Source organism: Limulus polyphemus, unplaced genomic scaffold, assembly GCF_000517525.1.
Source record: "Limulus polyphemus unplaced genomic scaffold, Limulus_polyphemus-2.1.2 Scaffold6679, whole genome shotgun sequence".
NCBI classification, from domain to species: Eukaryota; Metazoa; Arthropoda; class Merostomata; order Xiphosura; family Limulidae; genus Limulus; species Limulus polyphemus.
This window is the reverse complement of record NW_013672289.1, coordinates 5,117-16,310: the sequence shown is the minus strand read 5'-3', so window position 1 is coordinate 16,310 and position 11,194 is coordinate 5,117. Positions and strand designations below refer to the sequence as shown.

Genomic DNA, 11,194 nt, shown 5'->3' with positions numbered 1-11,194 from the left:
ACGTACGTACGTACGTACGTTACGTACGTACGTACGTACGTACGTAACGTACGTACGTACGTACGTAAGTAACGTAACGTACGTACTACTAGACGCTCGGGTTATAGGAATTTTATTCATTTTTACAACCTATATATCGATAACAATACTATATGTACTTCCGCAGTGTCCTCAAAAGTGTTCTGTTTCAAGAGTAAATAAAACCAAAATTAAGAGCAACAAATGGGTTTATTTCTTGCTTTTGAGATTCACATGTCATGCTGTGTTGTAGCCTACAGAGAGCCCAATTCTTCTTGTGATTCGTGGCATGCGCACGTTTTACTGACGTCAAGACAATACAAATAGCAACGTTAAGCGTTCCTTATATGACGTCATTTTAGTACCTACTGACAGAGAACACACTACTATATAGTTGTGCGAATGGTTAAAATAGGTGACCTCTCCAGACGGCCTTTGGCCCCCTTTCGGGGAAATTAGTGTTGTACGCAATTTTTAAATATTCGAAAGAGATGTAGACAAGTTTAGAATTTATCTCGTCAAACAAAATTTCAGTCCAGCAGTTAAATGAAAAAATGGTAATGTGTAATTAAGACGTTTGTCTATTTGTTGTTAAGCGCAAAGCTACATAATGAGCTACCTGTGCTGTGCCCACCACGGTTTTAAAAACCCGGTTTTGAGCGTTATAAACCTCCAGACTTACCACTGTGATTAAGACGTCGAGCAGAAATGACAGAATAAACACACAAAATAAAAAGTTGACTGTAGAAACATCTGCAAAAATAGTCGATAGTTCATGATATTTATACGATATTTATGTTCGAAGCAAAAAATATTCCTAATATTTTTTTTATTTCGAAATTTTTCATATGTCACAAACACACCTAACGATGAATGACGAGAATATCAAACAATACAAATTGTTCGTTCCAAACTGTAAAGAATTTCTGCTACATTCTTAATTTCTCTACTATAATTTTGTAATATTTTACTTCATATTTAGAAACAGTAATTATGATTACGAATTTCATATTACAAATTGCTTTGTAATGACAGGGGGTCTGAGAGAAGATAATGATCTCGTACAGTGTTAACAGACAAGGCCGTAGACAAGTTTTCACCTTGTGAGTGCTCGTATTCCTTCCTAAAATGTACTACTTAAGGTAGAGACCAGAAATAAAAAAGTATTATTACAATGTTGGAAAACTCGTCAAAATATTTTGGGATGCACTCACTTGACTACACCCTTTACAAGGGATCTATGTTTTATGAAATTAGTTTCTGAGAAACGACCAATTGTGATGGCGCTTATTTATTAAACAGATTAGATTTTCCATGTAGAATACTGTAGGACATTCTTAAGAAATACGATTCAAGGATCAGTGAGAAATAAATACTGCATTTTCTCAAATATATATACATATATTTTATTTTCAGAACAACGAACGTGTGCATCCACGTGTAACGATACACTCTTCACATACAATAAACAGGTGTAAATACCAACGAGGGCCCGGCATGGCCAGGTGGTTAGGGCGCGCAGCTCGTAATCTGAGGGTCGCGGGTTCGAATCCCCGTCACACCAAACATGCCAACCTTGGCCTTTGCCTGGTCTCAAGTCCAGGATGAGAAATGAGGAGAGTTGGGCTAGCAACTCCACCCCGTAAAAACCAACCTGCTACAAGTAACTGCAACAAAAACTTCCGTTGGGAGGTGTTGTTGCGGCCCTATGCTCCACTGGATGTTTACAGGAATAAAAAAAAACACCAACGAACGGAGATCTGTATGTGTCTTTTGGTGTGTTTATGATCTGGGGGGTGGGTCAGGTACAGGGATGACTTCTTTCCCCCTTCAGGACAGTAGATTGATTTTTATTTAACTTTTTGTTTTATTTTCGGGAAAATACTAATGTTATTACTGCATGAGGGTCAGTGTTTGTACCCGGAACTACGACCGAGTATTCCTTTTGACCCCTTTCCTTGGGCCATGTCCATGAAAGTAACACTGTTAACATTTAATTTCTTATTATCATTTCACTTATGTTAGGTTTGTGCGAAATTCACGAACAATTCCGTTGATAATCACACAATATTTACTAGTTGAATCCACCAGGAGTGTATTGTACATATAAAAACCCTTTTTAATACACATAATAATTTAATCTAACGATATTATTACATGTTAGCTGTAGGTGGTAATCTAACGATATTATTACATGTTAGCTGTAGGTGGTAATCTAACGATATTATTACATGTTAGCTGTAGGTGATAATCTAATGATATTATTACATGTTAGCTGTTGGTGGTAATCTAACGATATTATTACATGTTAGCTGTTGGTGGTAATCTAACGATATTATTACATGTTAGCTGTAGGTGGTGATCTAACGATATTATTACATGTTAGCTGTTGGTGGTAATCTAACGATATTATTACATGTTAGCTGTAGGTGGTAATCTAACGATATTATTACATGTTAGCTGTAGGTGGTAATCTAACGATATTATTACATGTTAGCTGTAGGTGATAATCTAATGATATTATTACATGTTAGCTGTAGGTGGTAATCTAACGATATTATTACATGTTAGCTGTAGGTGGCTTGTTCTTAAACTAATAGTAGATATTTATTGGGGAGAGTTATGTAGGATTGTTTCCATCACGTATGCGATAGCGGCCTTTTTCGCATAGAAGCTCGTTTTTAAACAGATTTTTATGGACGTATTTTAGGGTTCTATGAAGGAATCTGTCAGGTAGTGGTTGTACATTACGTAAGAAAGCTGACGACGTTGATCTTGGTAATTTAAAGGCTGTAGTTAAGAGAGAGTTTTGTATTTTTTGTAATTTACTTTTGATCTGTGTGGATGTAACATTAATCCATGCTGGACATGCGTATTCTACGATACGTCGTGTATATTTCTATAATGTTTTTAGCTGACGTTCCTTTATTTTTACCTGACAAACTACTAGCATAACTTACGTGTTGCCAATCTCTATTTCTAATTCCATTTCTATGCTTGGAATCAAGGGTCAGTCCTAGAAATTATGTAGTTGTGGCCGTCTGGAGCAGATTTCAGTGTAAGTAAATCTCGGGTGGATGTATACTGGTTTTGGTTGGTTTGGTGAACAGCACTATTTGTGTTTTGGGAACATTTATTTATATTTTATAGTTTTGACAGTATTCCAATATTCTGCGTAACAGTAGTTGTATATTCGTAGCTGCTATAGGGGGTATAGGGGAACTCTTCCAAACTGCTATTGCGAGATGAAGCCTGCATTTGAGTCATTAAGAAGCATATTGTCAAAATACGTGATGAAGAGTATGGGACTAACCATCCCTCCCTGGGGGTCACCTGCCTCGGGAGTAAAATACTCTGAGTAGGTGCCCTCTACGTTTACTCTACATATTATTTTTCCAGAAAGTTCGACAACCAGCGAATAATATCTCACGGTAGTTCCATTTCTGACATGTGAAACCTGGGATCATTGTGCCATATAGCGTTAAAAGATTTCTCCACATCGAGAAAGCAGGCGACAGTGCATTTATTTTTATTAAAACTATCTACTATTGTTTAGATTACTCTAACTAGATTGTCAGAAATTTCCTGAATCCTTTTTTTACTACTAATAAATTAGAAGTGACTTCCAGAAATGTGAATAGTCTCTTGTGAGTCATGTGTTCTAAAATTTTGCTTATACAGCTGGTCAGGTTGATCGGACGGTAGCTGTCCGGTTTATTGACTGTTTTTCCCTCCTTATGGAACATTAAAATATTTGCTTGCTTCCAAGAGGGCCGGGATGTATCCAGAGTTTAATGATAGACTGAATAGTGCTCTTAGATGTTCAACTAATCTCTGAGTACCTTTATCGAAGAGAATGACCTGAACGACATCTTTCCCGTTGGCGTGAAAACTTTTGTTACTCAGTAAGCAGAGTGTTTGTCCTCTTGTTCAGGTGTGTTTGTAGCATTTGTCACTAGTGCTTGTGAGGAATTGGGGTTTGTAGTTATTATATTTTGTGCAAAGTGCTCGTAAACTTGATCACAGAAATACGTGTTAATGTCTAGGTCATTTGGTGTCTTGAAAATGTTTTGTAAGTGTGTTCTGAAAGTCTCTTCTTTCTCTCTATTTGTGTGTGCTAGTTTGTTGGTTGTAGCTAGTATTAGATATGGAATATTTCTTGTGTCTGCTCTTATGAATCGTTTTAGGTGAGTCCGGAATTGTTGAGGGTCCGTGTGGTTGTTGAATTCGCTGCTAAAGTCGTCCCAGCTTGCTTTTATTTTGTTGTTTGATTTCATTTCTTATTCTGCTGCTTAGTGATTTGAATTTTTATTTGGGGATCCCCAGTGTTCACGTATAATCTTCGGAGTTATCGACGCTCTTTTATGTTATTTGAGTTGTGTGTATGGGGGTGGGTGGGTGCCATGTTTGTTTAATGTGTGTTTAGGAATTGAATTATTTGCTGAACTTATGAGGCACTCCGTGTTTATTTGACTATATTGTGACGGTCCCTGGTACAATATCTATTATTTGAAGTATGTGTTGATGTGACATCATTTATAATCTTCGAAGTTATCGACGCTCTTTTATGTTATTTGAGTTGTGTGTATGGGGGTGGGTGGGTGCCATGTTTGTTTAATGTGTGTTTAGGAATTGAATTATTTGCTGAACTTATGAGGCACTCCGTGTTTATTTGATTATATTGTGACGGTCCCTGAGCACAATCTATAATGTTCCATAATCGGTCCAGTTTGCTATTTTTTATTTTTTTTTGTAATTGAATATTGTTGTACAGACCGGTCTGTCTTTGTGGGGAGAGGGGGAACGAGATAGAAGACACACCAGACTGGTAGGTGGTCACTATCTAAATCAAAACCTGCATTTAAGGATAAACACTTATGACTAATTTCTGACGAACTCAGACAGAGATCCAGAACATAACTGGTACAATATCTATTATTTGAAGTATGTGTTGATGTGACATCATTTATAATAATACAGTCGACATTGCCAATAAAGTCCAGTAGTTTACGACCATCAGTGTTTGTAGTTTTGCATCCAAATACCACACCTTACTGTATAGATCTCCTATTAGAAAATGTTTTATTATGTTGATAAATATCCTCTAGCATGGTTGTATCCAAGGTTCTATTTGGGAAACAATATGTATAGCAGTTATCTGCTGCGTGATTATTATTACTTGTTAGGTATATATCTATTCATGACTCGTCGTTATATTTACGTCTTTAACTGATAATGACGAGCTGTAGAACAAGGCTACACCTCGACTTGGATCTGCAAGATTAGGGCCTTGATACGGTAATGCTCATTGGAGTGTGAACATTTCTTGATACACAAGAGAAGGCAGTATATTTTTGTAAAAGCAATGATAATTAAGCGGTTCAATATCTATGTCAAATTTAGTGTATTATCCATATTTCTGCTTACAAACTTCTTATAATAATCAAACTTAGTGATTGGTACGTGTCTGATTTATCGTGGGTCTGTTTTTATTTTTGTTTTAATGTAGGCTTAACCTAAAGACAGCTTACTGGGCTACCAGTATCTAACTCGTGGATTGGAGAAGCGAATGGCTTTGTCTTGTTGTGTTTGTAAGTCGTAAAATCATTTACAGTCAGGCGCTGCTTCGCCGAGCATTTCTCAACTTAGCTTAACTAACATTGAGGGAAACTCACGTAGCGGCTGGGCTGAACATTAATGACACCTTTATTTTAATTAAAGCTTCATTACATGGCAAACACATAAAAAGAAAGAGACAATGATTCAAAGGTTTATCATAAAAACAATCGTGAATTTTTACACATAACATGAATACATTTTAGGCTTTCTGATTAAAGACATCTCAGTTTTACATTACGTATAAGTGTATAAGGATGGCTAGCACAATATCACTATTTTAAGCTAGTTACATGTATAAACGTGTGACCGTATTTCAAAATCAACATACACTTCGATTTTCAGACTCCATATTTAAACTTCAAGTTCTACAAAATAAATTAAATTCATATTTTAAAACAATAACATTATTTAAGGAGATGCGAAAGACAAAGCACAACACTTGTAAATAAGAGAAGACAGCATCCTAATAGTTGATAATTCATGCAAATGGGAAGTTTCATTTCAGTTACGTTCGTGGATAATAATAACACTTGACACTACCCAAATTCAATTTACAATTTGTCATGTTAAATAATGACCCAAAAGCACAAGACATGCATACATACTCGCGCATATCCTCGCACACGTACTATATATGGATTTATATGTATATGTAAAAGTCGGATTTAATCCACATCAGACACTTAAAAAGTGCGCAAACAAATATTAAACATTACAATACTCAAACTGCTTGACGTTTATGCCTTAGGCAAGGTGACTAATATTTTTATTATCTATGTATCAAAAAATTAAAGCAGAAGGAACATCGTTACTCGGTATTCTTTGGTATCTATGGACTTTGGAAGCTTAGCAATAATTTTCATTGCTTTTAAAGGCTTTTCAGGATTCTATCAGACATTTGCCACAGGAGCCTGCTTATTTTTGGAGGACAAGACCTGCTCAACTTGGTTAGGTAAGTTATCTTGTCTAAAGGTGTAGCCATTATGTCTCTCCTGAGATTTTATTCGACAAAATTTTCTCAGAAACTTCCTCCAGGAATCCAGAGTTTTCCCGGACCAAATCCAGAATCCGGATGTAATCCCGACCACCAAACACATGAAGTACTTGAGCATGAAGATCGAGTAGTCCGGTTTTATGTCAGGGGCATTGCAAGGGCAGTTATGTTTTTGTTCCCAGGCTTCCCGGAAGTGTTGTTCATAAACGTAACATCCGATTACCACCGTGGCTGGAACTGTATACAAAACCGAAAACACACCAATTCGAATCATCAACTTCTCCAGTTTGTCTACCTTGTCTTCGGATTGTTGTCGTATGACATTTCGAATTCGAAATAACTCTACAAATCCGGCCAACAAGAAACACGTTCCCAGAAAAAGGTACACACACAGTGGTGCTATTACGAAACCTCGGAGAAAAGACAAGTCTTGATTTCCTACGTAACAGATACCAGATACAGGGTCTCCGTCAATTCCATCCAGGGCTAGAACAGAAATTGTCTTAACAGCCGGCATTGTCCAGGCAACAACGTGGAAATATGAAGAATAACGGGTTATCGCTTCGTTTCCCCACTTCAGTCCTGCGGCTAGAAGCCAAGTTAGTGCCAGCATAACCCACCAAAGAGAGCTAGCCATACCAAAAAAATACACCAAAAGGAACACAATTGTGCAAGTGGCTGATCTTTCAGAGCTCGGATAAACAATAATAGGACCATCACAGGCAACTGCATCATGCCCCACCCCAATGCGAATCAAGTAACCAATTGAAACCATCAGATAGCAACCGGATAAGAAGATAATTGGACGCTCAGGGTATCGAAAACGCTTGACGTCAATTAAGAAGGTAGTAACTGTTATGCTTGTAGACAGGCAACATAACACAGCCCACAGTCCAAGCCATAGGTTAGCAAATTTATGTTCATCAATGGAATAAAAATTACCACGACAGGCTATTGCACAATTCACAACGCCACCTGTTTCTACCTTGTTGTAGTACTTTTTATTTTCATTGTCGGTCACGCTTACCATCGGGTAACGACACATGCATCCACACTTGTGATTCAATTGCGGGTTATAAGTGGTTTCTGGAACTTCAAAATCTATGTTGAATTTAGGATTTCTATTTAGTTGCACTGTTGTATCATCTTTTAACGGTTCCTGAGTCATTCCAATTGAGTTTTCATCTTTAATTGCAAAAATCGGGCGCTTTGGACTTTTTCCTTCCTGTTCACCCATACAGAGATTACTAGGATCATTGTATTTTGGAAAATTATGACAGTCAAGTCTTTCGGGCCACGTAAAGCCGTACTGTTGCATAATTGGTGCACAACCAGTTCGAGCACGCTCACAGACGGATCGACAGGCTGGGATAGAACCAGAGTAATCCGGCATGCATATAGGAGTGTAAACTGAACAGAGGAAAAACAATAGATCTCCAGAGCATTGAATCTCAACCAAAGGCCAGAATTGGTGTGCTTCTAGACCGGCTTCTTCCTGGGTGTCATGATAGAACTGATTAGGCATGGAGGTGTAGTTATATCCTACATCTTTACACATGGAGATTGTTATTTCTTCACACTCCTCAGAACTGGTGCCGCTTTCTTCAACATGTACTCCAGATGTAGTGACAGAAGCGAACAAGATCCAAATACTTATCAGTTTTGAGGAATCACCACACAGAATGGAAAGCAAATTCATGACTTCATTTCTAATGAAACACACACACATATATATATATATTTAGAAGTATTAAGAGTGGTACAGCTCTCAAAGTCAAATTGCTTGATGGAATTTTTTTTCTAATGTAGAATAATACACAGGATATTCATTAGGAATTTATTTTCAGTCATTAAAGCAGATATAAAATTAAAACAATTCACTTTCTTTTCCTAGTAAAAACCAGAACTACTGTAATTTAATATGATGAATCAAAGTTAAAGTTCACAAACAAAAGTATCAATATGGTCGTAGTGTAGTTTCATGGAATGATTGAGATATATCTGTTAGTTGTTAATGTAGTTTCACAGAACTTCTTGGAATTTAGATATTACCTGCTAACTTAGATTCATGGAACTTCTTGGAATTTATTTGTTACTTGTTAATGTAGCTTCATAGAACTTCTTGGAATATATCTATCACCTAGTAACGTAGCTTCACGGAACTTTTTGGTATTTATCTGTTAGTTGTTAGTGTAACTTCACAGAACTCCTTGGAATTTAGATATTACTTGCTACCTTAGATTCACGGAACTTCTTGGAATTTGTCTCTTAGTTGTTAATGTGGTTTCATAGAACTTCTTAGAATATATCCATTACCAGCTAACGTAGATTCACGGAATTCCTTGGAATTTAGATATTATAGCTAACGTAGATTCACGGAACCTATTGGAATGTATTTGTTAGCTGTTTATGTAGTTTCATAGAACTTTCTGGAATATATCTATTACCTGCTAACGTAGATTCACAGAACTCCTTGGAATTTATTTGTCAGTTGTTAATATAGCTTTATAGAACTCCTTGGAATTTAGATATTATCTGCTAACGTAGATTCACGGAATCTATTGTAATGTATTTGTTAGCTGTTTATGTAGCTTCATAGAACTTTCTGGAATACATCTATTAACTGCTAACGTAGATTCACGGATTTAGATATTATCTGCTAACGTAGATTCACGGAATCTATTGGAATGTATTTGTTAGCTGTTTATGTAGCTTCATAGAACTTCTATTACCTGCTAACGTAGCTTTACGGAACTCCTTGGAATGTATTTGTTACTTGCTAACTCATCTTTACTGTTTTTCTTGGTTCCTATTGAACTAGCTTCCAGAAGTTCCTTGGTTTGTAGTTGTTACCTGTTAAACTAGCTTCCAGAAGTTCCTTGGTTTGTAGTTGTTACCTGTTAAACTAGTTCCATGGAATTTCTCGGGATTAAGCTGTTACCTGCAAACAATACAAAATTTAATTTTCTTAGATAAAGAGGAAGATAATATATTCAGAAATAATACGTAGCTAGTTCATCTACGTCAAAGATGGAAAAGCAATAAAAAAATGGCATTGTTCCCCTCTGTGCCAAAATCATGATTTAACGAGCAGTCTGTGTAGCACTAAAAGAGTCGTAACTTCGCCACTAGAGCATTCGTAAAATGTCAATAAAAATTAGCACACGAGAGGATTCTTATTATACTGTCGGAGATGTAATTTTATGGATGGCGTGATCGTACAATAAAAATCTCTGTTTACCACGATATAAATCCACTAACATTTATTTAGTGGTTAAACTAATATGTTAGTCTGATAAAAAAACACACTAAAATTTGCATTGCTTGTATAAATACATCTTGTTAAATATTATTTCAAAACTTATAAAAGTTATTGTATTTTGATCTTATTATAAAATACAACGGTATATAACAAAAGAAAAAGTGCCTATCTTCCTATACAAATGGTAGGTCTAATTTAATTTGAAAGAAACTAACATATATAAGAGATCGAACATTTATTACCCTGGTATTAATCTGTCAGCCAATTTTATGATTAGATTCATTCGTGAAGTTAAAGAACAAGATAACTGTTATATATAACTACCCGATTGCTTATTAAACAGTGAATAATAGCTTTTAAAATAGCTAACATTTTGATATTGTTGAGTTGCTCATAAGAGCAGATAACAAATATCCATGGGTGATGCGTTTAAAATGTTTGCTTATGCGACAGAATCTGTTACAGAGTTTTAGAAATAGGTGGAAACTAAAAACAGTACTAAAAAGGATCATTTGTTATATAAATATGCCATAAATCGTTTGAATCTTAGAAAAGAAAATGAATGCTAAACAGCGATAAAAAATTACAGAGAAGTTTGTATACCGAATTATTTAAATTTGTTTACCCAGTGGCATATGATCGATATAAAATAATAGGATGTCGGAGATTTATACTTATTAATTAGGTCATATACGTTTATTATGAAAGTACTCACCAGCTATCGGTCTTCTGTACAAATTATTACTTCATACAGACACAGTTGGAGCCGATTCACAGTTTAGCCACTTGATACCACGCGGCTTTCTATATCGTTACTTTCTAACTGAAATGAGATAGTGCGAAATCTCATGAAATTCGGAAAAAATAGTAACAGTTTTTATGATACTATTTAGTTACATGTAAGAGCTTTCACAGTGAACCATAAACACTTCTTCACCTTGGCGCAAACGCTAGTAGCCCTCTAGTTACTCTTGTCCAACATGCCTTCATAGGTGTTACAGAACAAAAATCGATCTTAGCCTCCATCCTGCACGTGCAACGCCTTCTATAACCCTCGGCATGAATTGACTTGAGTCAAGAAAGAGAAAGATATGGAGGGAGTAAAGGAAGACACAGGCTTGTCAAAGTAAATTTTACACAAACACACACACACACATATATATTTCATAAATACTATTTGGAATAATTAAACTGTTGTTTCGCTGTGATACACGTTAGATTAGGCTTAACATTAAAAGTAGCGACCTCCATTGTCGTGAATATTTCGAAATAATCTCAGTTTCTTAAGAAATAATCTTATA

At 36.0% G+C, this 11,194-nt stretch overlaps 1 protein-coding gene and 1 pseudogene across 1 annotated transcript; both read right to left on the bottom strand.

Annotated features, from left to right (window-relative positions):
* LOC106473961 overlaps nucleotides 1–10,862 on the bottom strand; it is a 32,373-nt pseudogene extending 21,511 nt beyond the window's left edge.
* On the bottom strand, nucleotides 6,528–8,330 carry LOC106473960 (frizzled-5-like). Its single transcript, XM_022402344.1, has one exon. The coding sequence runs from the start codon at nucleotides 8,328–8,330 to the stop codon at nucleotides 6,528–6,530; it is 1,803 nt and encodes a 600-aa protein (XP_022258052.1).
* Nucleotides 10,863–11,194: the final 332 nt, after the last annotated feature.

Coding starts and splice junctions, on each gene's coding strand:
- LOC106473960 (XM_022402344.1), bottom strand. CDS start 8,330: ATGAATTTGCTTTCCATTCTGTGTGGTGATTCCTCAAAACTGATAAGT.